The 26,910-nt window shown below is 40.9% G+C and overlaps 3 protein-coding genes across 3 annotated transcripts; 1 reads left to right on the forward strand and 2 right to left on the reverse strand.

The window, feature by feature from the left end:
• Window positions 1–937: 937 nt before the first annotated feature.
• On the reverse strand, window positions 938–2,301 carry LOC130567926 (RNA-binding protein PNO1-like). The gene is made up of 5 exons (XM_057356447.1): window positions 2,028–2,301; window positions 1,552–1,701; window positions 1,386–1,469; window positions 1,150–1,210; window positions 938–1,077 (listed from the first exon to the last, which is right to left on the reverse strand). Exons 1-5 carry the CDS (start codon window positions 2,214–2,216, stop codon window positions 956–958), a joined length of 606 nt encoding a protein of 201 aa, XP_057212430.1. The 5' UTR covers window positions 2,217–2,301; the 3' UTR covers window positions 938–955.
• Window positions 2,302–2,415: 114 nt separating this feature from the next.
• On the forward strand, window positions 2,416–5,967 carry LOC130567924 (dynein axonemal assembly factor 10). The gene is made up of 8 exons (XM_057356444.1): window positions 2,416–2,798; window positions 3,661–3,761; window positions 3,843–3,973; window positions 4,052–4,153; window positions 4,334–4,449; window positions 4,834–4,968; window positions 5,240–5,337; window positions 5,528–5,967. The coding sequence occupies exons 1-8, from the start codon at window positions 2,613–2,615 to the stop codon at window positions 5,733–5,735; spliced, it is 1,077 nt and encodes a 358-aa protein (XP_057212427.1). The 5' UTR covers window positions 2,416–2,612; the 3' UTR covers window positions 5,736–5,967.
• Window positions 5,968–12,002: 6,035 nt separating this feature from the next.
• Window positions 12,003–26,472, reverse strand: si:ch211-284e20.8 (uncharacterized protein LOC563738 homolog). Its single transcript, XM_057356446.1, has 7 exons — window positions 26,163–26,472; window positions 25,764–25,877; window positions 25,554–25,632; window positions 23,513–23,679; window positions 23,316–23,429; window positions 17,778–17,873; window positions 12,003–17,572 (listed from the first exon to the last, which is right to left on the reverse strand). The coding sequence occupies exons 1-7, from the start codon at window positions 26,355–26,357 to the stop codon at window positions 17,423–17,425; spliced, it is 915 nt and encodes a 304-aa protein (XP_057212429.1). The 5' UTR covers window positions 26,358–26,472; the 3' UTR covers window positions 12,003–17,422.
• Between the last annotated feature and the right edge of the window lie 438 nt (window positions 26,473–26,910).

Genomic DNA, 26,910 nt, shown 5'->3' on the forward strand with positions numbered 1-26,910 from the left:
ACCAATTCTTCATTACACATAGTTTGCTGGTCAAAAACATACACAAAGAACGTAAAGTAAACAATTTATTTGCAATGCTTTCATGTGCTAACATTATTTTAAAATAATTTGCTAGCTATCATTTGCAGTAAGTTAACATTTTTTATAGAAAATAAACATTGCAGTACCCCAACTTAAACTTTTGCGAAAATATAGTTAATGAATGAAATCCAGTTAAACAAGACTGATTTTACTGACTAGGAGCCGGCTGCACCAGCTGTGCATAAGTTACAACTTAGCCTACTGTAGTTTTGAATTAAACGGGCATTAAGTTACAACGTACGCACTACAAAATATTTTTGAGTTGCACCATTCAACTTAGTTGAAGCGTAATGTTACGTATACACTAAATATTCACGGAAGCCTCCTAACGGAATAAGCTCTTGTTTCACTCGACAGTCTTCAATGATTTACACACATGATAATGCTGACATTTACAGTCACTTACCTTTTAAAATAGAGAACATTATGTGATGACATTTAATTTTTGACTGCTCTAACACGAACCGTCCTAGCGCGCCTCCGTATGAGTATATCTGTGCACCTCTATTCCAAACAAATAACTATGTTCCAAGTCTTCTGTGATGACTAAAGTTTAAGTCAGATTTCTAAGCACTACTTTTATGGTGCTTTTTAACAGATGTGGTCACCATGACCTGTTGTCGTACAACATGCAACAGAAACATCTTCAAAAATGCAATTATCACACTAACGTATGAATTTTCTTATTTACATTGTTATGCCAATAATATTTGTATTCATTAGAAAAAAAGTTAAATAAAGGTGTATTTACACTAATGGTCTATAATTTCACACTTGGTCATTCAATCCCCCTAATGTCAAACAATTCAGATCAGACAATTTTATAATAAAAGCGCTATTTATACTTATTTCTTTGTCAAAGTGTTCCCATAACTCACGTGTCTGCAAGCACAATCCTTGTTTTCGTCACATTCTCAATGGTGAATTTTGTCTTGCCTCCTTTCCCAGCTATCCTACCGATGGCTCTGGATAAATGGTCTCCTTTAAGAGGTTTAACTGCAAACACACAAACACAATTAGACAAAACAATCCGACAAAATGACCTGGTTCAGGTTAATGACAACTTACCATCGGTGACATCAAATGACTCCAAAAACAGTTCATCTAATCTGATCAGTGCCAGTGCGTCCTGTTAATTGACATTGTAACACATCACTCCAAATTCAAAACAATTATTATAATAATAAATTACTTAAAGTATGGCTGGACTACAGAGCTAAAAAATCTCTCTAAATGTTTCAGATGATGATATTCAATATACTGTATGCATCTCATACACGTCGTGTTTGCTCTGATTAACTCACCTCCACCTGAAATCCTAAAACAAAGGCCTTCACAAAATCTGCAGCTTTGGTGAGAGCACTAATGTCTTGAGTTTCTTTGCATGTCTGTTAAATAAGAGAACAATTCATTAAATTGAACAAATAGTATGATGCATTTTTCAGACACAACCATATTGACTTTGCTTACTTTAATCTCCACATTTCTTGTTTTGAGATTAAACCGGACTTGAAGCTGCAGGTTTTCAACAATGGGGGTGAAAATTTTCAACCAGTTTTCTTTTAGAGGTGTGTAACGGTGAGCAGGAACAGGCACTTTACGCATCTCATCCGCACCTCCCTATAAAAAAACGATAATAATTATGTCTGAGAATCAATGTGCCCACACATCTGACAAACCAAATATCATTTACCCATCAGTCTATTAAATATGGTTCTTTTCCCTTTTATTGTTAACATTTTACTATTAATATAATACACACATGTGTGGGTCTTAATACAATTATTAAATTATGACATTTTAAAGTGATACAATATACTTTAAAGAAACGTTGAGAACAAGTGGAAACTTTGATTTGATCGCAAGTTCCTTTTCCCATATAATCCATGGTCTCTTTTAATGTAATACCAAACGACATGTACATAATGTTTGATATTGTTCAATACCCTCAGTTGATCTCCTGATATGGGTGGGAAGCTCGGTCTCTTGACTGCTCCTGTGTCCATGTCCACTTCTCCCGCATCCCGCTTGCGTTTCTGACTCTTTTTTGATTTCACCTTCTCAAATCCGTCTGGATTACCGTCACTGTCCATACTTACAGTTACATCAGCTGCTGTATTTGTTATCGACTCCATCGTAAAATGTTATTTTCAAAACTGAAGTTCAACGGAGATGTTTGTTATGAACATGTGGCGTCCTCCATGTTAGCGAAAGGACCGTATTGCTGTCCGAATCGTGCCATGTGTTGTTAAAATAATCATATACTGCCCTTTAGTTGTTAACAGTGACTGTTTAGTTAATTTCCCTTTTGAACAAATAGACAAATTTACTCTCCTTACTTGTGTTTAAAAATTTGACGTTGTAGTTCTTTTAGATCAGGCTACTAGTAGGGCAGCTATGTATTGTGGAAAGGGAGGGTCCTGAATGAAGGAAACGCACGAGCGCACTGTGCAGAGGTAACGTTAGATCAGTCAAAACAATTCAAGGCATTTAACTTTCCCTTATTTTTCGTTTTAATTGAATCCAAAAACATGACAACAACACTGGAGAAACCGCAAATCATAGCGCACATCCAGAAAAGTTTGAACTACACTGTGTTTGAGAGTAAATGGATTCCCTGCAGCGCAAAGTTTATTTGTATGGGAAACTTGGCCAGAGGAACAGGAGTAATGCAGATCTATGAAATACAACACGGGGAACTGCAGCTTGTCAAAGAGGTTTGAGCTGTTTAACTTCACATTAAACAAATAAACACTTATCTGCATGTCTATTCGTAAAGTTAGATTCGCTTCTGTTTGTAGAGTTTCTAGAAAACTCCAAACATCTGGTTGTCATGGCAACAGTGGAGCGGCGTGTGGTTACCTCGAGTTCGCCTTTTAGATTTTTTTCATCGTGTCAAGCCTTTCATTTAATCACTGATGTTTTTGATATATTACATGGTCAATAATCGTTTTTATATAGAGATGAAACATCCTAGTTTTTGTGTAGCCTTTCAAGAACCTGCAAAAAGCTAAAAGTTATTTAATAAGAACACAAAAGTTTTGAGAAATCTCCATGTTGCCTTTCTTCATACAAGACATATCAGAATATTGCAGTATGCATATTGCAATGGTTTGCAATAAATGATGTTAATATTTCAAAAAGTTACATTCAAATGTTTATTCAGATAGCAGAAAGACTGGTGAGACAGAGAGAGTTACATTACATTAAAAGTATGAAAGTATGTTCGTTATATAGTTTTCAGTTTTTAAATATGTTAATGTAGTTTACACTGGTTTTACAAACTTTAAGCATTATTGTATCACATATTGCTAATCATCACTTTAATAAGTTACTGTTTGTCTGCTCTTAAATACCATGCAACCCTGCTGTCAGCTAAATAAAAAGAGCCATCTGAGACACCATAACAGTATATGTTGCCTGCTGTATTTTGCAAATCTTCTAAAGCCATGAAATATTTTCATATGAAAAGCAAACTAAAGTCACTTATACTCGTCTCTTCTGGCAAAGCTGGCAGAGTTTTTAATAATGCTAGGACCGAGTAATACTAAAAACCTGTACAAAACTTGTATATTCCAGATAGAAAAGGCCAAGCCAATCAAATGTGGAACATTTGGGGCCACATCTCTCCAGCAGAGGCATCTGGCCACGGGAGACTTTGATGGCAGTCTCAACGTTTGGTAGGTTTTGTTCCTAACGTTGGTCTTTTTCACCATCCAGATAGAGAAAGTAAAAGAAATCTGTCACGCTTTGCTTTGCAGGAATCTTGAAGTTCCTGACTGTCCTGTATACTCAGTGAAAGCACACAAGGAGATCGTAAACAGCATTGATGGAGTGGGAGGGCTGGGCATTGGGGACGGGGCCCCAGAAATTGTTACTGGCAGTAGAGACGGTAACTAGTGTACTGACACTTAGATTGTTTGGTTTCAATTTATTGCTAATCTTGATTTTGTATCATGTTGGCCAACAGGTACAGTTAAGGTTTGGGACCCCAGACAAAAAGACACACCTGTGGCAAACATGGAGCCAGTGGAGGGAGAAACAAAGAGAGATTGTTGGACTGTTGCCTTTGGTGTGTATTTCGCGTTCATATTGAAGGTCAAACTTTGAAATAGTTCATTTTTACATTTTACTTTAACTTATGGAAATTAGTGTATTCGCATGGGAAATTGTAAACTATTTGTAAAAATGTGTTAGACTCATATATATCCCATTTGAGAAAATCGGACTAACTGTCTTGTTTTATTTCAAGGTCATGCTTTCAATAACCAAGACCGCTGTGTATGTGCTGGATATGACAACGGTGACATCAAAATTTTTGATCTTAGAAATATGTCTTTACGATGGGAGACGAATATAAAAAATGGAGTAAGTGGGTAAAAACGTTTTCACTTGGGCGTGTTTTGATTTTTAAATGTTTCTATTTTGGTGTTCATTAACAAATGCTGAATGACACTGTGACTACACTAAACGTGTAGCACATACACTTGTTAAAACGGAATCCACCCCATTATAGTCAATGAAGATTCCTTTGCAGTGTTTGCTTTAATTTCTAATTTTATGCACTGATTAGCTTCACAAATTCACATTTTCTTCATCATCACCATCAAAAAACAACCCTTTTCTGAAGAAACCATGCCAAGTTAATATGATTATAAGTGAACATGCAGAGACGACAAGCAGTATACACGACCTCAAGCTGTTGTGCGGCTTCCAAATGACCAAATACTTCAAAGCTTTTTTCTATAACAGGTATGCTGTGTTGAGTTTGACAGAAAAGACATCAACATGAACAAACTAGTGGCAACATCTTTAGAGGGAAGATTTCATGTGTTTGACATGAGGACTCAGCACCCCACCAAAGGTTTTGCTTCAGTGTCTGAAAAGGTATTTCAACCTGCTACTGAGTTTATCTTTTAACATTGTTGGAACGTGTGAATAAGATCCCTGTTTCACTGGAGGATTGTATTTCAAATGTTTATTTCCTGTCTCTTTCACAGCTGGGAATAATTTATTGTACTTTGTTTTGTATGTTTCCAAGGAAGTGAATACACAATGTGTGAAGAGCCTGTTTCTGTACTCTGTAAAAGTGTTGTTCTTGAGTAGTGTACTCATGTAATTATATGTGAGTTCAATGCATTTGCTTTCTGTATTTCAGGCTCATAAGTCTACAATATGGCAGGTGAGACATTTACCTCAGAATCGTGACATCTTCATGACAACTGGTGGAGCGGGTAATCTACATTTATGGAAATAGTAAGTGATTTTTCATCTGTAAACTAGGGTTAAACAGGGCAAATATAATCATGCAAACCAATTAATGTATAAAATGCCTTATCCTGTTGTCATGAACACCTGGTTATTGGTCAAAAATTGTGTGATAAACGAGTGAGTTATCATTATTATATTGACCATTTTTGACTCTTGTTGTTCTAATGTCTTCTAGTGAGTATCCAGCTCAAAGAAGTAAAAAGGATGCGGATGATGTAGATATGGGCGTCGCTGGGACTGTGAATCTCCTGCAGAATGTCACAGTGTCTACACAACCCATTTCTAGTCTTGACTGGAGTCCCGACAAACAGGGTCTTTGTGTTTGTTCTTCATTTGACCAGTCTGTGCGAGTCCTTATTGTGACCAAGCTCAACAGAGTCTGAGTTGACATAAGATGTTTCTCTGAAGTACAAGACTCTAAACATTTTGTTATTATTCCCAAAGCCAATTGGAATCCTTGATGCCTACATACAACCCACATTTTACAGTATGTCTTAAATTCAAAATGTGTTATGTGCAATTACATTTGAATTTTTATGTACATTGTGATTCTTTATATTAATTGGTATACATTAAATGACTTACCATACCCTGAACCCTATTTTCATCATGCATTACAATTTGAACATGGGTAATGCTCCTTTAGTCATATCCAGCACTTGACTTTCAAGAAATCCTGCAGCTCCTCATCATTCACGGATCTGTCATGAATTCCAGCATAAACCGCCCTCAGAAGACTGGTGATTAACTTTTCTTAAAGTGCAGTTTTTCAAGACTCCCTTTAAAGTCCCAGTGAAATAAAAAATGACAATTCTTATTTTTTAATGAATTGTTGCAGCATCTATAGTAAATAGCTTATCAATGTGGGTCATTTTCTTTTTAAAATTCATGTGCCCTCATAATCTTAAATTAAAATCTGAAAATGCACTTCCGCCCTGAAATGACTATTCATCTCAAATGACTAATTAGACAGCTTGGCCGGAGCATCCGTTAAGTCCTCCCCTTCAACTGTCAGTCTGCTGCCAGTTTCATGTCAAAATCAATGTAACCGCTGTTTTTACACATCCAATCAATTTGTAGTGAAAAACGCAAGCCACGCCCACTCATTTTCTCCTTTGAAATGCCTTTTCACTAGGAAATGTGTCTAGTAAAAAAGATTGCAATTTCCGGCTCACAGGGACTTTTAAACACAATTTTAAAAATGTTGCACTAATATTGTTCGAAATACTAAATAGATATGACTAAAAATTCTGGAGTCATTGAGTAACTTTATAGTAAATAGGTGTAAATGCTTTTCGGAGCTTCACCATTTTAGGAATTCTATATGGACATTAAGTGACAGATATTTTTATTTCCAAAACTTTGTGTTCAGTTAAACAAAAGAAATCATACAGTATACACATCTGGCACGAAGGTGAGTACATTCTTCTTCGTTTTCATGTGTCACATATTTTCATATGCATTTGAAGATGCTAGAAAGTGGAGAGTATGTGCGTACATTGCATTTCCCTAGAACAGCTTCACAGGAAAAATCCACCCTTAGCATCTGCTTTTTCTTTACTTGCAGTTTTTTTTCCCATGTTGGATGTTTTACGCATGATTTGTCTCCATTATCACAACACTAATTCACATTACATGTACTGGCCTCACAGAATGACTTTTCTGCTATCCAGCGAGTTAAACACCTCCACACAAAGAGTCTCGTACACCGGGTTTGCAATACGCCCTTTTCACAATGACGTCACCTAACTTCCGCCTTTTTGCAAAGCAGTGTATCATAACATCCGTCTTGCAACAAACAAGAAGAAGAAGAAGAAGAACTTCCGTTTTGCCGTCGCGCTGGAATTTAACAACAGCGGAAAAAAACTTGACAGAACAGGTATTCAAGTACTTATCCTAGCACCTTCGCTAACACAAAAAGAAAACAAAACACTTACCTTCATAATCAAACAGGTACTGTTCAACGAAGAATTTGTATCCTTTCTCTAGCTTTGATCTTGTCGTTAGCGAAAATTTGTCTGCAAGACGTTGTACATCATCTAGACGTATTTGTGGCAGATGTGCAAGCCACTTGGTAAACTCTATTCTGAGGCGCTAGCGGAAGTAACTTCTTCTTGAGTTTTACTGGCCGCCACCTTATGAACTGGAGTGCTAGCGGAAGTAATGATACACTGCTTCGCGGCAGAACGGACGATGCGTGACGTCATGTGAAAAGGGCGTATTGAGAACTTTATCATGCTTTGGTGTGAAACTGAAATACAAATACATATACACCAGTATGGGCAAAGTATTTGAGTACTACAAATGCATTACAAAACGAATGCAACACATAACTAGCCTAGAAAGTCATTAATTATGTATGTAGAGTAGTTAGCAGTTAGCATACAAGGTAAGTATTATAAGTATAAGCATGAGGTAAACAGTTGCATAGGAACTTAACAACAACTTAGCTGTTAATTAACATTATCTATCTCACACTTAACACTTAATAACACCACAGTCATATATTTTACTTCCTACTTACAAGGAATGCCTTCAAAGGGCTAACAAGGAGAAACCGATACCAGAATTTTCGTGCTGCTTCATCTAGCGTATTTACTTCCTGAATGTCCGCTCCGTATCAAATGGTTTCAAAATAAAAGTCTCCGGATACACAACTAAAATCTAAGACTGGCGATGCCATAACACTCCCCGTCTGGTATCTTCAAGATACCATTTCTAACCTAACTGCTAGTATTACATTCACTCTGGGGATAGAAGGAGTACAAGTTCTGAGATAGGTCTATAATAGATCTTTGTAGTTCCCTGCTGAACAACCTTTATCTCAGCCTTTCTAATGAGGCCATCATGGCTTGGAACAGTCTTTACAATGACCCCCATTGGCCATTCGTTCCTCCTCGCTTGCTTATCCTTGATAAGAACCACATCTCCTTCCCTGATGACAGTTCTCCTGTGTTTCCACTTCTGTTCCTTTAGGTAGTCCTGGACTCTTCCCTGTTCTGTAGTGATTCCCATCTCTCTGCATGCACCAACAAAATTTGTGCCGCAATCTGAGCGCAGCTGCTTGACAGGGCCACGCAAAGCAACAAAGCGCCTAAAGGCATTGATGAAGCTGGAAGACGTCATTTCTTCGACAACCTCAATGTGGATATCTCTAGTGCATAAACAGGTGAATAGTATTGCCCATCGCTTACTGTTGGCTTGTCCCCCTCGCGTTCGTCTGGTGGACACCTCCCATGGCCCGAACGTGTCCAAGCCCACGTATGAGAAGGGGGGATCCGTCTGGAGACGATCTGCAGGTAAATCACTCATCTGCTGTTCCTCAATCTTTCCTCTGAGTTTCCTGCAATTCACACGCTTGTTGAGGACTTTATTTATACACCCTTTAGCTCCAACTAACCACAGGCCGCTATCTCTGACTGCGCCCTCTGTGAAATGTCTCCCTTGATGCTGGATCCTCTCATGGTGGTGACGTACAAGGAGTGTTGAGACGTGATGGTTGCCAGGTAAGATGATGGGGTGTGTCTCCTTCAACTCGAGGCCTGACTGATTAATGCGGCCACCTATTCGGAGCAAGCCACTGTTGTCTATAGATGGGTTCAACTTTATGAGAGGGCTGCTATGTGGCAGATCCCGTTTTGCTTCAATGCAGCAGAATTCCTCTGCATAGACTTCACGCTGCACATTTCTGATGATCACCTTCTCTGCTTCTTCAAGAGTGTTACGGTAAGGCGCCCTCCTACAAATGTGCCAGGCATTACAGTCTTCATTTTCTTTAGGATGAGCAAAGCAGCGAGCAATGTGCTGGAGGTTGGCCACAGCATTTGTCAGTGATTTCCATGTGGAGAATCGCTCCCATCTCTTTGAGCTCAGGAGGTTTTCTGTGATGTGCGTGGACAGAGTTTTCACCTCGGGCCGGATCTCTGCATCATTCTCTGGTTCAAGCAATTTGAATGTATCATGTTCTGACGGCGACACTGATGAATGATGAAGGAACGAAGGTCCTGAGAGCCAGTTGGTGCTGAGAAGTTTTGAGGCTGGAACAGAGCGTGAGCCATGGTCGGCAGGATTCTGATCAGTTGGTACATAATGCCATTGTGCGGGTGCAGTAGACTGCCTGATACGCTGAACTCTGTTATTTACATAGACATAAAAGCGTCTTGACTGATTGTGTATATAACCAAGAATCACCTTGCTATCTGTATAGAAGCTAATGGAGTCAAGTGTGAGGTCAATCTCTTCACTTATTATCTCTGCCATTTCTACAGCCATGACTGCTGCACACAGTTGAAGCCTGGGGATGGTGAGATCAGGCTGAGGAGCAAGTTGTGCTTTTCCTAGGACAAACCCCAGTTCTGTGTTCCCCTCTGTGCTGGTGACCTTCAGGTAAGCCACAGCGGATATAGCTTTCACAGATGCGTCTGATAAGACACATAGCTCTGTGCTCTGGATCTTAGAGGAGGGAATGCGTGAGTATGTAGGCGGCAAATGGATGTTGCCAAGATGTTGCAGTGAAGTTCGCCATTCCATCCATTTTTCATGCATATCCTCGGGAAGGGTGGTGTCCCAGTCAGAAACCTGTGCTGATAGCTCTCTGAGCAGAAGCCGTCCTTGTACGGTTACTGGTGCCAGGAACCCGAGCTGGTCAAAAAGGCTGTTTACCATGGAGAGCACACCCCTGCATGTATAAGGCCTTTCCATCTCTGGGACATGGAATGTAAAGCAGTCTGACATAATGTTCCATCTCACTCCGAGACTTCGTTGATCTGGTAGGTCGTCCATGAACAGGTCGAGATCCTGGAGATCCTTGGCCCTGTCCTCCACTGGGAATGCGTCCATAACTTCCGCCTTGTTGGAGGCTATCTTGTGCAGCCGCAGGTTTGAGGCCGCCAGCATCTTCTGTGTCCTTTTGAGAAGATGAACTGCCTGTTGTACAGTGGGGACAGACTCGAGAGCATCGTCCACATAGAAGTCACGTTCTATGAAGTGTCGGACGTCGACTCCATACTGTTCCTCTCCCTGTTGCGCGGCCCTCCTTAATCCATAGGTGGCCACTGCGGGTGAGGGGCTGTTCCCAAACACATGCACCCTCATTCTGTAGTCCACCACGTCTTTACTCATGTCATTGTCTTGGTGCCAGACAAAGCGCAGAACGTCCCTACAGTCCTGTCGCACCAGGAAGTTGTAGAACATTTGCTGGATGTCAGCTGTGATTGCAACTGCCTCCCTCCTGAATCTCCCAGAATACCCAGCAGACTGTTGTGCATGTTTGGTCCGGAGAACAGCACGTCATTGCGGGATACGCCTTCAAACTGTGCACTGGAGTCAAAGACAACCCGTATCTGTGAGGGCTTTTGTGGGTGATAGACTCCAAAAAAGGGCAAATACCAGTACTCTTTGCCCTCCTCTGTTCGTGGAGCGTGCTGGGCATCTAGCATTGCCTGCATGAAGTTCTTGAAGTGGGACTTCATCTCTGGTTTTTTCTCAAGGGTGCGGTGCAAGGACTTAAGGTGGCTCAGAGCATATTGGCGGTTGTTGGGGAGCCTTCTCCGTGGCTGGCGGAATGGTAGTGGGGCCACCCAGCTATTTGTGTCGTCTTGAATGAATTCATTCTCCATTGTCTTGAGGAATAAGAGATCCTCCATTGATGGTGCAAGCTTGTTGTCATTTTTGGTTTGGTGGAAGACTTCGCATGCCTCCAATGGTTGTGCTAAGGGAATTTTCCTTTGAGGTGTGAGGGAAAGGATGTCGTTGATTGGGAAGGACAGATTTCTCTTTGACAGACAGATGGCTCTCGCATGGAGGGAAGTGGCTTGGCCTGCCGTTCTCGAGAACATATGTTTTCATTACAGTGACCTCTGAGGGCTTGTGGGTGCTACCCAAGCACACATCACCTATAATAACCCATCCTAATCCAACTTCTGGGCGTATGCTGCATCATGGGGACCACTGATCTGTCTGCGTACCTTATGTACCCTTACTATGTCTCTTCCCAGCAACAGCAGGATGTGCGCGGATGGATCGAGAGGAGGAATCTCATGAGCTATACTTCTAAGGTGGCGGTGGCCATGCGCGGCTGCTGGGGTGGGAATTTCATCCCTATTGTTGGGAATCAAGTTGCATTCCAAAAGCGTGGGCAGAGAGAAATTAGTGGCACCATCTGCAGATTCTATGACATATCCTGTAGCTCGGCGGCCAGCTGTTTCACCCATCCCAGAGCAAGTTCTCAGTGTGTATGGTAATGTAGGGCTGTTTATTTTGAACATGTCAAAGAACTTGGTTCGAGCTAAGGACCTGTTACTCTGGTCATCCAGCATTGCATACATTTTCTTGCCTTTGTTGCGGTCGCCAGCTGGATAGACTGTGACGAGGCATATTTTGGAGCAAGACTTGCCATGAAAGCCTTCTCCGCACACTTCAGTACAGTTAGACACAATGGCAGAGTCTGTAAAATAGCAAATAATAAGTGACAAATAATTTGTAAAACATAATCAGTGTGTCATGGTTAACACAAAAACAATTAAGAATACAGTTGAGTATTACAGAAATTATTATCTTAAAGCCTATTAATGAGACATTAATCTGAAGAAGAATATTCTCATATTTTGTGGATATCAGAATATTACCTTGGAATTATTTACANCTGGCGGCTGCAGACCGGTCCGGCTCACAAGCTACGACCTCATGGCTCTACTCTCCTGCCGGCTTCTCCACGCCCGCGGCGAGGAGGTTCACCCGACGTTGCATCGACTGGAGTATTTGCTCATTGATTGCTTAATCTGTGTTCTCTGGCTGAATAAAGGCTTGTTTGTTTTCCCCCCGCACTTGAGTTCGTTCTCGCTCATGACAGACCAGAGCCTTAGAGACATGGCAGCTGTCAAGTCATCCATTAAGTAGTAAGAGAGCTGGCTCAGCGGAGAGTGTGGACAAGTCAGTGCTGCCAGGAAAATTCAAGTACTGGATTTACCAACATATCCTCCTGCCCTGCATTCTCTGGCCCCTGCTGGTGTATGGTGTGCCTGTCACATAAGTAGAGCCAATGGAAAGGAAGATCAGCGGATACCTTCGTAGGTGGCTTGGATTGCCACGCAGTATTAACAGCGCAGCTCTGTACATTAAAATAGATCATGGAAGAGTTCAAGGTGTCCGGTACTAGAGAGGCAATGCAGTACCAAGACTCAAAAGACCAAAAAGTCTCAGCGGCCGGCATTGAAATCCGCACTGGCAGGAAATGGTGTGCCATTAGGGAGCTGGAGGCGGTAGAAGCAAGGCTGAGGCACAAGGCAGTGGTAGGGATCGTGGCAAAGGGGAGAACAGGCTTTGGGAGTTACACTAGTTATAAGCAGCTCATGATTTTTTTTGCACATGGTTTATCTTAAAGCATATTAAAAACACCACATAGACATTTAAACAACATTCAAAACTTGATTTTCACCACAGGGGGACTTTAAGCTTACTCATACCTTTAAAGTGGTGGTTGAAACAAGTTGCTAAAAGTGACTACAGTACATACTTTGGCAGGAAACATTAAACGTCATCCCTTATAAAAATCTCACAAATAATGCTACATGGACACAAATCTCTAAAAATGAGGATGTAGATTTATTCACAGCGTAATTACTCATCAAGGAATACTAAAAAAATAGCTGTCAGAGGCTTGGTGGTGGTGAGTGGCATTAATATCAAGCGACCACCATGGTCCGTAGTCTGTATAGCCTCGTGTTACCTTTTTACTTCTGGCGATTATATTTATGCTTCAGAAATTAATAATTGTTGCATTAATTATGCGTCATAAACTTTTGTTGATCACAGAGCTTATGTTTTTGCAATATTCTGTAAGTCTATGGGAAAATTCCATAGGCTTTTGGATGAGGGAACCAGTCTGGCCTTAACTTCCAGGTTGGCCTACAAGAATACGTCATCCCTGCAGCACTGTATTTCTGTCCTACAATAGCGCACACACAATGCTCTTATTCACAGGCTTTTAATAGTGCACAAACCCATACACTGTGGGTTACCACCCCCTGCTGGACAATTCTCAATATTCAACAGGTGCTATGAACCGTTGTGAGCTAGAATTTTTTAGCTAGAATTTGAGCTAGACTTTTTGGCCCCCTCCCTTCATTTTATAAGAAATTAAATTAATTCCTACTATTATGTTGCGAGCTAGACAGAATTTTTGGCCCCCTCCTTTCAGATGAATGTTTTTATTGACATTTTATAAGAAATTAAAGTAATTCATACTATTAGAGAAATTAGATAAACTTAATTACAATATATTAATAAAATGAACTTATATAAAATAGATTAGCTGGCTACAAGTCTCACACAATAATATAATTTATTGTCTTTTCATCAAGGGTATACTGCACACTAACAAAAACTATTAAGAAGGCATTTAAATAAAAATATATTAAAGATATAAATATAACTGAACACTGCAACCAGCTTTTAGACAGTGAACTGTAATGTTTTTTGTTTTTTATCACTTTTATCAGTTCATTTAAAGCTATAAAAATGTTTTATGGTTTTAATTTTACATTGAGTTTTAATTTCAGTTAACTATAAGAGCTTCAGACTGTAACAGAGAGTAACTAGGCAGGAAGCGGATCCACGTGCAGTAAACCATATGAAAAGCATACAGGACAAAAACAAACCAAGGTAATCCAGACACTAAACGAAGCATAAAACAAAGACATACACAAAGGAAACACTAGGATTTAAATACACTGGTGTAACAAAGGAAACAAGAAACACCTGGGGAAATTAATTAACAAGAAAAACTACAAAGGACTACAAACATGGCACGCAACAGGACATAACATAAAAGTCCAAAATAACAGGGGAACACAGACTGGGATCGTGACAGAGCCACCCCCCCCCCTAAGAGCGGCTTCCAGACGCTCACAATGGTCCAGGAGGGTGGTGAAGTGGAGGCGGAACAGGGGGAGGGATGGAGGGCCAGGCAGGTGTAGGGGAAGAGGGCTAGCACCCTGGTGCAGAGGCGGACATGGGCCGTGGTGCAGCGGCAGACCTGGTGGACTCCAGGGCGGAGCTGGAGGCGGAGCCGGCAGAGCAGCAAACCTGGGCATGGCAGTTAGTGCTGGAAACCTGGGCCTGGCAGGCAGGGCTGGAAACCTGGGCGTGGCGGCAGGCCCGGTTTCTGGCAGGTGCAAAAGGGTGGGCTAGCAGATATCCTGGGTGGGCATTTACCACACACAGTATATAGCCGCAAATAAAAATTAAGAGACCATTTTTAAATGTTTTTTTAAGAATGTGTTTTGGTAAAATTATCATTTTTGTTTATTTCTGTGAACTTCTGACAACATTTCTCCCAAATTTCATATAAAAATGTTTCATTTTTTTGCAGAAGATGAACTGGAGAAAAAAACGGGTCAAAACAACAGAAAAGACGCAAAAAAAATTAAATAAGTTCATATTTAGTTTTAAGCATCACAAAACTCTGATTTTTTTGTTGCTGACTGTCACTCTTAAGGTTTGCTTTTGTTGGAATTCAACAAACACTGCAATATATGACTGCAATACATGCAGGATTTAAATGATTTATGATGTTATAAATATAAAAAACACGCATTCATTACAGAAGACTGAGAGATTAAAACAAAAATAATTATTGTTGATTATTGCCTTTTATATAGTAATTGTGTGCGTTTGGTTTTACTGATGTTTTACTCATTAATAAAGCGGTTATGTAAACTGGACATAAATAGAAGCCTATAAAGTGGGCTAAGAACAATCCCCATCACTGAACGATCCCTGACTTCTGTTTAATTTCGCAAAAAACTCCCGTTTTAATGAATGAATCTAATTACACTGCACAATGAACTTTATATCATATCTGCTGTTGTTTATGAGGTACGGGAACGCTCAGCGCGCGTAAACTAAACAATTTTGCACAGTTTTTTGCTACCACCTGCAGCATGAATTGGGGTGTTTGAGATGGAGGGAGACAGATTTATTTATTTAGCGGGAGCTTCGGAAGATGGAGCTTTCAGTCATTACTGATGGTCAACAGGTTAAAATCTAGCCTATTGCAAGCAAATACTAGCTGTTTGTTAACGGCACAAAATAAGACCGCAAAAACTCCCATTATAATAAATGAATCAGACTTTACTGCACAATTACTTTTACATGCTGTTTATAATAAACTCAAAGCAAGCGTGCAGTGTGCCTAAAATTCCTTTCCACAGTATTTTGCTTCCACCATAGCATGTAGCATGCTTCTCTGTTACAAACTAAAGTCGCTCTGTGAGTGAAGAGTTGCGTTGCTTCCAGCCAACGGAAAAATACTGCAATTTTTGGTGTTATTTTTTTATTCTCATTGGGTGGGCAAGACAGACGTATAGGTGGGACTACATGGAGGAGCAGGGAGAGCTGGAAGCCTGGATGTGGCAGAAGAAGTCAGAGCGGCCATCTTATCTGAGGCACTTGGCATGGAAGAGTCCAGGGCGTTCAGCTTGTCAGCGACCTCTGGAGCAGGAGAGCAATACACAGCCCAGACACACCACAAGGCTCTAACCACAACCGGTAGATCTGACTCCAGGGACAGGACCTCAGGAACAGACGCCTCCAGGACAACTGGACTAGGGACCACCGGTGTGGCAGCCAGATGACTGGAGGCTCTGGGCTGGCGGCCATCTTGCGAGCAGGCTCTGTACTGGTGCAGTAAAACGTTTAATGAAAATCATACAGGAAAAACACAAACCAAGGTAATCCAGACATTAGACGAAGCATAAAACAAAAGACAGACACTAAACGAAGCATTAAACAAAGACCAACACCAGACACAGGAAACACCAGGGTTTCAAGGGGTAATAAAGGAAACAAAGAAAACACCTGGAGAAACTAATTAACTGGAAAAACTACAAAGGACTACAAAAAAAACCTTTCCTCTTTTATATAAACACTTGTTTGTCATTAAAGCTGTGTAGACAAATAAGCAGGCAAAGTAAAGTGTTATACATCTTGAAAAGTACAATGAAATAATTTAAAAAATGTTTCAGTGTTATTTTTATTTCCAGATATTAATTGTAAGAACTCAACAAGATTGTCACAGTCCTGTCTGCCCCTGTCTACTTAACGTGTTCATCTTTGCCTGTTGCCCCACGGACTACACTTCCCACAATCTTCCATGCTCCTTCACTTGTACCTCATCTGTCATCACTACACCTGCCAGCATTCCCCTCATCACCTGGACACTTTATATACTCAGCTTGTTCCTTTGTTCATTGTCGTGTCTAAATGTAAAAATAAATCTTAATGTTACAACCTTCTGTTTACGATCATTAAAGTGTTCTCTTTCATCATCTTGTGTTCAAGATCCACATATCCAAGATATGGGAAGTGCATCCGTACCTGACCTCTGCAGAAGAATCCAATTGCACCAAGTCTGGCTTTGACAGACAGGAGCGTAAATGTAAAAATGCATAAAGGTTTGTTTGATGGTTAGGTTTAGGGGTAGGATGAGGGTTACGGGATACAATATACAGTTTGTACAATATAAAAAAATTATGGAAAGACCCCATAAAAACATGGAAACCGAACTGTGTCTTTGTGTGTTGGTGCATTGAATATGTGGTTTATAAGCATACAAGTTTGTATAAAACGTGAATAGTACATGGGTTTTACAACACAGCATGATCCATAAAAGACTGTATTCATATATTTATATATTCATTTAATTCCTAAAGATACCAGCCATTTGTCAAAATAATTATTTTATTGCCAACTAATTCATGGTATTTAATACCACATTTTAAAAACAATCATATTTTGAATATCTAATCATATCTATTATGTTCCATTAATTCAAATTCAAATGTGGTGTTTGGGGTGAAAAATGAAGCCATTTCAATAAGTAATGGGGGAATCTCACCCAATAATAAAACCTGATAAAAATTAAACTAGTTTTGTTACTGTGAATAAACAAAAAATTGTGTACAGTAAAAACCTGAATCTGAAAGTGGTAACACAAAGAGCATGAACTACTCTAGGCCTAAAAATGGAACTTTAGATTTGACCATATGGATGCACGTGATTTTTTTATTATTCAGAGATGTAGCTCTTTCAATACAAGATGGTGTCGTCTTGGTTCAGGACAGTTGCTGGCCACTGGCCTGGCTCTCGGGGGAGTTTGAGTGGGTGGAGGGGAGTGGACATGTATTGATCCAAAAGGTTCAGAAGTTCCTTGTTGTGTAGACTAGAGTACCAAAAAATGTGATTACTATGTACAACTGACAGATTCACAACAGTACAGACAGTATTATCCCTTCAAAACAGCAGATAATAACAATATTGACTATTTTTAAGCTCCAAAACAGCTGAGCTATTGTCTTGCAAAAAAAAAGAAAGAGTTATGAGTTATATGCTAATAAAACCATTGTCTTTAGTTGAAAATCACTTACCGCTGGTTGATAGATTTCACATTTGACCTCGACAGGAACACTGACCTCCAGTCCATCATCAGCAGTGATGTGTGAACCAGCGCAAAACCCCTTGTGCTTTAAGAGAAAAACAAATGTACTGACTATCACAGACCACCACAATCTGAAATCACTGCAGGAAGCTAAACACCTCAGTCCTCACTAGGATTGATAAACTCCATAATTCAGCAGGTGCTATTTTACATCTATTATCTAGAGTCTAAGAACACAGAAGCAGATGCTCTGTCAAGTATCCATGCTTCCCTCTCTTCCAACCTATTGTTCCTCTGTCCCTAAAACTTGGTCAAATCTAATGGGCCCATGGATTAACAAATTTAGCCTCCTTGGACCTTGATCCAATGAAGTGCCCAGCCAGGCCAGCTCACTAGTGATGCTAGTGTCGGGTCGGGTTAGTGCGGGCAAAGAAATTGTCACTTTATTGGCGGGGCAAGTTGGTGGCGTGTCATTAAATACAAAATTACACAAAAAAACATGTATGTTGCGTGCAATTCCCTATACCCTATATTAAATATTTGGGAATATATATTTTCATATTTTATTAGGTTCTTTAATAAGGTTACAATATGTAGGCCTACATAGCAACGTAAAGCCTGTTTCATTTACATAACAATGGTTTGTATGTCTATATAATGGTCGCAGGTGCGGGGCGGGTTGTAAAAATAGATACAGTGGTGCGGGGTGGGCCAAGTAATTTCATTAAAGCGGGACCTGCGGGTTGGAAAAGACCCCGACCCGCGCATAACTACAGTTCACATTCCATTCACTCTCTGTCAAATTCTTCTCAAGTCGCTCTGGTCACCCTGGCACTAAATTTACACTTTCACTCCTGACAAATAAATATTGTATATTACAATTTATCTGTGTCTGCCTAAAGTGCGGCATGGCAAAGACTCCACAATATCTGGCAGCTACTGTTCCCTTTATATATATATATATATTAGGGCTGTGCAAAAATATGTAACTATGTAAAAATAATGTAACTATCGCAATATTTTTTTTCCCGATAGTGTATCGATAGTGATACCTCTACTATCGATATATATTTTTTAAATCATGTCATAGACATACGGCCAAAATTAAGTGGAAGCGAGCATGGTGAAAAATATAAGAACGCTTGGAGCTCTCAGAGCTGATGTGTGGGTGTGCTTTGGTTTTCAAAATAAGTCAGAGAGTAATGAGTTATATAAAATAATGCTGTTTGTAGGCTTCGCAAGTCATGACACAAGTCACTTGGCTACTGCAGTGCATTAGACAAAAAGTTTAAGAAAAGTAACAATGACATTTATTGTGCTTTCACGGATGTGACACCAGCGCATTTACAGCACGGATGAAGCAGGAGTTTAAACTGCCCATGTTCATTGTTTTAACTGTAATGCACCACAACAGCCAAGTGACTTGCGTGAGCCACCTTATTCCCCTGTGCTACTCACTTGAGGGGCTCAATTCACAGTTTGAGAACCCAAACCTCTGATCTAAAGGTCCATGCATCGCACATCATGGCCACTCTGCAGAGGTAAGGGATGTTTTTACACTTATCCTTACAGAAAACCCCCGGTGGTGCACGGCATGTTGTATTTCTAGCTCTACTTTTTACATTTTCTATTTAAAGTATTGCAGTATATCGCAAATGTGTATCGTATCGAAATACATAGCAATATATTGTATCGTGACCCATCTATCATGATATGTATCGTATCGGGAGGCACTTGCCAATACACAGCCCTAGTATATATATATATAAATTGTTCCAATTGCTTCCATTGTTTACCTAATTTGTAAGTCGCTTTGGATAAAAGCGTCTGCTAAATGTGTCACGTTGGAGCGTGGAGAGAAGAACCCAAGCGCAGGCAGGCAATAAAGGGGTTAACAAAAACTTTATTTGACAAAAAACTTGATTTGACAAAAACTTTATTTGACAAATTTTGTCAGGACAGGAACAAAATAAACTAACTATAAAGCAACGACACAATGTCTTAACAAACAGCATGACAGGGTAGAACACAAAAACTCACAGAAACTCACAGAAACTCGAGGACCATAGCACAGTACATACAACGTACACGCAATACACGAGCACAAGACAAAGATACAAGAGGGTATTTAAAGGAAAGACAAACGAGAGATAACGAACGACGGCAGGTGTGGGACATTAGACATAATAGGAAAGCAATACAAGAAACGAGAGGGGCGGGGCTGATGACAAGACATGAGAAAACACATGAGATGTCAAAAAACAAACATCTCATGGCTTTCTCACATATAACCTAAGGCTTTGTCATGGCTCTGCTACAGGACCAAGAAAAACATGACTAAAGGAAGCAGAGCCATGACAGAAGCCCCCCCTTTAATGAGCACCTCCAGGTGCTCACCAAGGGGTAGACGGACAAGACAAGGAAGACTGAGACAAAGACAAGAACAGACAAAACATGGAGAACAGAATAAGTGGGAGACAAGACAAAATAACAAAGGGTCTAGGGTGAGACAATAAAAACAACAAACATGGGGAGGGGCCAAACCAGAGCCCATAGGGGGCAGTCCATGGGGGTGGAGAGAAGTCCCAGTCCCCGGCTGCACCTGAGGGTGCGTAGTCCATGGGGACTTAGGAGGAGTCCTGGGGGGAACAGTCCTTGACCCTGGGGGTCTCCCCAGGGCCGGATTGGCTGCCAGACTAGGGGCCGGCTGGAAGGCTGACTGGAAGGCCGGCTGGAAGGCCGGCTGGGCAGGGCTTGACGCCGGCTGGAAGGCCGGCTGGACAGGGTTTGACGCCGGCTGGAAGGCCGGCTGGAACACCGGACTGAACGCCGGCTGCACCGGACTGAACGCCGGCTGCACCGGACTGGACGCCGGCTGCACCGGACTGGATGCCGGCTGAACCACCGGACCGGACGCCGGCTAGACCACCGGACCGGACGCCGGATAGACCACCGGACCGGACGCCGGCTAGACCACCGGACCGAACGCCGGCTGGATCACCGGACTGGACGCCGGCTGGATCACCGGACTGGACGCCGGCTGGATCACCGGACTGGACGCCGGCTGGATCACCAGACTGGACGCCGGCTGGATCAACGGACTGGGGTTGTGGGCACCGCCACTCCATCCTTCCCACTCTCGGCAGCCTCTCCACCATCCACCAGCCTCGTTGGCAAGCGGGGGAGGCGAGCATCCTGGGAGTCCTCCTCCGAAGGGTCTCAGCCAGAGCCAGCCGTGCCATTTGCCTCTTTTCTTCAGCCGACCTCCAGGCGGGTGGCTCGGCTGAATAGAAAGAGGCAGTGGCGGGCAGCGCGGACTTCCCTCCCTGCCGGTGCAGCAGCCGGTGTCCAGTCCGGTAATCCAGTCGGCATCCAGTCGGCGTCCAGCCCGATGTCCAGTCCTGTGTCCCAGCCGGTGATCCAGCCGGCGTCCCAGCCGGGGATCCAGCCGGCGTCCCAGCCGGGGATCCAGCCGGCGTCCCAGCCGGGGATCCAGCCGGCGTCCCAGCCGGCGATCCAGCCGGCGTCCCAGCCGGCGATCCAGCCGGCGTCAAGCCCTGTCCAGCCGGCCTTCCAGCCGGCGTCAAGCCCTGTCCAGCCGGCCTTCCAGCCGGTCTTCCAGCCGGTCCCTGGGAGACTCCCAGGGTCAAAGACTGTTCCCCCAAGGACTACTCCTAAGTCCCCCAGGACTCCGCGCCCTCGAGCGCAGCCGGGAACTGGGACTATTCCCCCCAACCCTTTTTATTTACCCCCCATGAACTCTTGTTTTGCCCCACCCCCCCTCCCATGTTTGTTATTTTTATTTCCCACCCCAATCCTGTGGTCTTGTTGTCCTGTCTGCCCCTTGTCTTGTTCACCATGTTTGTCTGGTTTTTGTCTTTGGTCCAGTCTGTCAGGTCTTGTTAGTCACCCCTTGGTGAACACCTGGAGGTGTTCATTAAGGGGGGGGCTCTGTCACGGTCCCACCGTCTTGTTTATGAAATTCTAGTCGTGTGGGATCGGGGCAGAGTCCTTAGTTTTATGTGAGAAAACCATGAGTTGTTTGTTTTTACTTCTCATGTGTTTTCTCGTGTCTCGTCATTGGCCCCGCTCCTCTCGTTTCCTTGTTATTTCCCTGAGTGTTTGATTACCCACACCTGCCCTGTGTCATTATCCCTCGTTTGTCTCTCCCTATATAACCCTCATGTTTCTTTGTCTTGTTGCTCGTGGATTGTGCATGTGGTATACCTGTTCCTGTCTTTCCAGTGTCTGTGCTATGAAAGCCCAAGTCTAGCCGAGTTCTGTAAGTTTGTTTCTTAGCGTTTGTATAGAGTTTGTTAATCCAGCCTTAGTTTATATTTGTCCTGTCTGCTGTATTATATAGTTTTCTTGTTTTCCCCATCGCGGGTGTTTGTTTGTTTTGTTAATTATTAAACTTCCCGTGTTAACCCTTCCCGTGCCTGCATCTGGGTTCTCCGCGCGACTTCGTGACAAAATGACTGAATGTAATGTAATATATATATATAATATATATATTATATATATATATAGGAAGAGTTTGGTTCCAAAATGAGATATCCGTTTAAAAAAAATCTAAAATCATGTTATCATGTTTTTATTGTGTTTTATTGTGTTAGTTAGCTGTATTTTTTTGTTATTATAGCTTAAATCAAAACAAACCAACTGCAGTTTGATTGATATTAATTGGAATGCACAATCAAAAAAATCATGTTATCTCATTTTGGAACCAAACTCTTCATATATAGGCCTATATATAATTTAACTCATTTAACTCATATTTTTTATTTAAAGGGGTCATATGGTGCGAATACGTGTTTTTCTGTGTCTTTGGTGTTATAAGTTGCCCATGAATGACACATAAAATTGAAAAAATAAGTGTCGGAACAAAAGATGCATTCTATCTAAAAGGGAATGGTCATCCAGACCTGCCTGAAACGCCTTGTGTAACCACACCCCCACAAATCTACGTCAGTTCGTGGTTTGATTTGACCAAGACCGGCATTGATTTGACGGGCGTACCTGTCAGTACAATTGCTTTGGAACCTGATGTTCCAAATATGGTAAGCGGCATTACATTTCCGTCACACGCTTGGAGTATTCGACCAATCACTATGCACCGGTTAACTGGGAAATCATAGCACACCTTGCTTTTCAGAGCGATGAGCTTTGTAAAAAATCTGCGCATTTCAGAGAGGCGGGGCAAAGAGGAGATACAAACATGCACGGTATGTGGAAAATACAGCGTTTTTTGCATTACATCTAAAACGAACAATAATATTCATTTTAGCCGTGTCATATGACCCCTTTAAGTCACTTGAATTGAAATTATACAAAACAAACTTGATAAAATGACGTTGGAATTGGGTTTAGCTAGATTTTATACAAAGTACAACTAGATTTTAAAGCCAGTTTAATTTTAATTCAAATCACCTGCAAAGCCAATTTGATTTAACGGAAACGCTAACATTAACGTTTTTTATACAGTGTATTGGTTTTCAACATTAATTGGTTTTCAATAAGTGCTTACAGCTGACTCAGAGTCCTTGAGCTTGCACTGTGTGAAGTCAGTATCAGCAATGTTTTTCCTGCAGTCCGTCTCTTGAATGGTGAACTCCACAAAGTAGGATGGACCAATAACCCACTGCAAAAACACACAGTCAGCTGTTTTCACTGTCATGTATGCGTGTTGTTGCATAAACAGTTGATTGATTGGTGTTGACATACCTGCATGCTGGCCGCTGTTATATTAAGAAGAGCAAAGTTAAAAGGAATGTTGCTCTCTTTGTTAAATTTCCGTAGAGCCAGCTTTGTAGTTTCAGCTATAACGGGATCCTCTAAGCGTTCTGCGGTTGGACAATCAGGGCAAGTTTGTAAAATAGCTGTAGCTGCCACTGTAAAGGTGATGCAAAAGAAGTTAAGAATTAATAAAGAATGAATTAACTAGAATTACAACAAGGAATCTACAACAAAGGTAAAATATTCCAGCTATTATCAAAAGAATATTCCAGGTTCAATACAAAATTAAAAGCACCATGATCTTGCTTTTACAACAGTATGTAAAATGACATCCAGATGCATTGAATATTTACGGGCATTAAATGTGTGACATGCTGTCAGTTAAGCCCATAAACCATAATGCTTAACATTTCTCAGTCTTTTTAGGCCCAATTGGATCTGTCTTGTTGTGTTTCTTGCATTCTGTCATTCAGCTCTTTAGTTCATTGACAGAAGAAATTGTAAGAAAGTGCAAAACAAAGGCCAAAATTAGGCAAGAGAGTACAGAGACTGCAGTCTAGCAAAGCTTTGCTGAAACTAGGGCTGCTCGATTATGACAAAAATCATAATCACAATTATTTTGACCAATATTGAGATCCCGATTATTTAACACGATTACTAACTTTTCAAACAGCAATTTTTTTTTAAACTTGGATTTTAAACTGAATTCAACTGAAAAATAAATGTAAAGAAATAGCACAGCTGAACCACTATAAAGGAAAGCTGTGCGCTGTGGTCTTATACCACAAGAAAAGAGAGGATCCTTGCAAAATGGAATGCAGCACAATAATCGTTTTACCTCGATTATTTTGTTTTTGTAATTGTTGAAGGCCAAAATGGACGATTAAGATTAATTTTCGATTAATTGCACAGTCCTAGCTGAAACAAATGCATGCCATTAAGATACTTTTTTACAAGGTCCATTGAATATAACACTTGCTCTGGAATATCTGCTCAACGTATGGATATGGATGCAGAGAAGAAAAACCTCTACCAGCCAGTTCAGACAAGGCTTAAAGGGATAGTTTACCCAAAAATGAAATCATCATTTACTCACCCTCAGATTGTTCCAAACCTGTATACATTTCTTTGTTGTGATGAACACAGAAAGATATCTGGAAGAATGTCAGTAACCAGACAGACCTCATCCCCATTTACTGTCATAGTAGGGAAAATAAATACTATGGCAGTCAATGGGGGGATGAGATCTGCTTGGTTATTGACATTCTTCCAAATATCTTCTTTTTTGTTTAGCAGAACAAAGACATTTATACAGGTTTGGAATAATCTGAGGGTGAGTAAATGATGACAGCATTTTAATTTTGGGATGAACTATCCATTTAAGGCTAGTCCCAGACCAAAATTAATGTTTGATCTCATTATATCATTAAATATGTCAGTCCCATTGTTTTTGTCTCAAGATGCTCACCAGTAATGTTATATTTTAATGCATTTTTAGGAAATTGACTTAATTATCCTAATTTAACTAAGGCATAGCCCTGGCTTAAGCTAAACATTGTCTGTGAAACCGGGCCATAGTGTTTAGTCAGATTTACTTGACTACTTTGTGCATGCAACAAGAGAGAGTTACAGCATGACAATGTGCAGGATGGCTTAATTGGCTAAATAGCAGTTTGGCATGACGTTCGAATCAGTAATACTCTATAGTTTCATTATATGCACAAGGGCACCAGAAAGGCACATCATGTAACTACCCAGCAATGTCAACATCTACAAGGATGATTGAGGCATAAAACAACTGTAAAACACTGTTACACACATGTTTGGTTTCAGATCCAAAAAGTATACTTGGCCCTTGGACTTTGATTGTAAGAGCTTGACGTTTTTTCTTGTTTACTGTTTAATAGGATGGTTTTGAAGGGTGATGCAACAATTATTTTCAGTGGTACTAAACAGCTGCTGTCGATTTAGCTTAACTGGCACTGAACCCAGAACATTCCTCTAAACTAAAAGTTCAATCACACCACACCTTGTTGAATAGTGCAATTATAATTCTGAACTTTGATGGCCGTCTCAATGGTAACAGTTGCCTCACAAATTCCAAAAACCTGGTGGACAAAATAGACAACAAACTATTTATTCAAACATGTACTAGAAAATATAGACCATAAACATAAGCTACAGTATGTCTGTCCATTGGTCATTGAAGCTCTAATGAACGAATGAGAAAGATTCATACCGGTAGATCACCCACACCCTTAACAGCACATGATTTCCATTTCCTCCTGCTGATCACATGACACTTTGTTTCCAGCACATCTATTGTCAATTGTAAATGCGTCAAACCTTCTTCCTTTTGATAGAAGCAAATTTGAATGAAAATAACATGAATCTAAACATTTTAATATTGTATTTGTTCACTAAGCATGAAACCCTATTAGTAAAATGTATTTAAATAGTATGATATTTCATTTGAAGGGAAAACACACACATACACTAGCCATTATTTCTAATAAGTTAAAATAATATACATTTTATTTATATACTACATATCATTTTAAGAATGACAATGATTTGTTGAAAATGTTATCAATCTTTTTGCCATTGACCTGTATGCACATTAGTAACACTAGCTTACCTTTATATCCTGTTTGAAATCATACAGTCGGTTCAGTGAGAGAATATAACCCCCCTGTCTGTCTGCATTTATCTGATCTAAAGTCTCCTCAGCTGCCTTCACCACAGCATTGTCCTGGCATGTCACTGGCATGGGAGAGGCGATGCCATTCTGCCAGCACACACATATGATCAAGAACAGAAAGAAAAGCTCCATCCTCACTGATATACAGTATCTGAGCAGTTCAAGAAATGACAGCCAAAACCTAGCTTTACTCTTGTAAAAAAACACCCATGAACTTTCACCTGCAGCTATCAGCAAACATAGTGTTTACCAGGAACTGCTCTGCATGTATGTGCAATGGTAAACAGTGATGCAATGCCAGTCAAAACCACACAACAGAGATGCTGTAAATATTGAGAAAGTGTTGTGGCATCCTGAAGTAAAACAGAGAATACAACACATTTTATGAACTGCTGGGACTGGCCCGAAATTGTTCTTATCTCTCCTTTACTATACAGTATATGTTTATTTGCCTGTCTTTATCATAAATCTCATTATTTGGAAAAGTTAAAGTGTCTCTCTTGCTGGCTGCAATGTCCGTTCTTTATCGTGGTGCCACTGGATCTTGGTTAGAAGGTTTCCTGGGTGCTCTGACAGGTAAAGGAGTGAATATCTTTTTTACAAAAGTTTGCACTGCGGTTTGTGTCCAACTTCTCTTTTCCGTGCATATTCTTCTGGTTGCGGTTGGTACACAGCATCTTAAAGT

The sequence above is a fragment of the Triplophysa rosa genome, linkage group LG17 (assembly GCF_024868665.1).
Source record: "Triplophysa rosa linkage group LG17, Trosa_1v2, whole genome shotgun sequence".
NCBI lineage: Eukaryota > Metazoa > Chordata > Actinopteri > Cypriniformes > Nemacheilidae > Triplophysa > Triplophysa rosa.

Bases quoted from the DNA above. Each gene is read 5' to 3' on its own strand.
- LOC130567926 (XM_057356447.1), bottom strand. From the start codon at position 2,216: ATGGAGTCGATAACAAATACAGCAGCTGATGTAACTGTAAGTATGGAC. The intron at 1,470-1,551 runs GTAAGCAAAGTC...CTTATTTAACAG, and splicing joins CAAGAAATGTGGAGATTAAA to ACATGCAAAGAAACTCAAGA. The intron at 1,078-1,149 runs GTAAGTTGTCAT...GTGTGTTTGCAG, and splicing joins GTCATTTGATGTCACCGATG to TTAAACCTCTTAAAGGAGAC.
- LOC130567924 (XM_057356444.1), top strand. From the start codon at position 2,613: ATGACAACAACACTGGAGAAACCGCAAATCATAGCGCACATCCAGAAA. The intron at 4,154-4,333 runs GTGTGTATTTCG...TTTTATTTCAAG, and splicing joins TTGTTGGACTGTTGCCTTTG to GTCATGCTTTCAATAACCAA. The intron at 5,338-5,527 runs GTAAGTGATTTT...AATGTCTTCTAG, and splicing joins AATCTACATTTATGGAAATA to TGAGTATCCAGCTCAAAGAA.
- si:ch211-284e20.8 (XM_057356446.1), bottom strand. From the start codon at position 26,357: ATGGAGCTTTTCTTTCTGTTCTTGATCATATGTGTGTGCTGGCAGAAT. The intron at 23,430-23,512 runs GTATGTCAACAC...GTGTTTTTGCAG, and splicing joins TAACAGCGGCCAGCATGCAG to TGGGTTATTGGTCCATCCTA. The intron at 17,573-17,777 runs GTAAGTGATTTT...TTGGTACTCTAG, and splicing joins GTGAAATCTATCAACCAGCG to TCTACACAACAAGGAACTTC.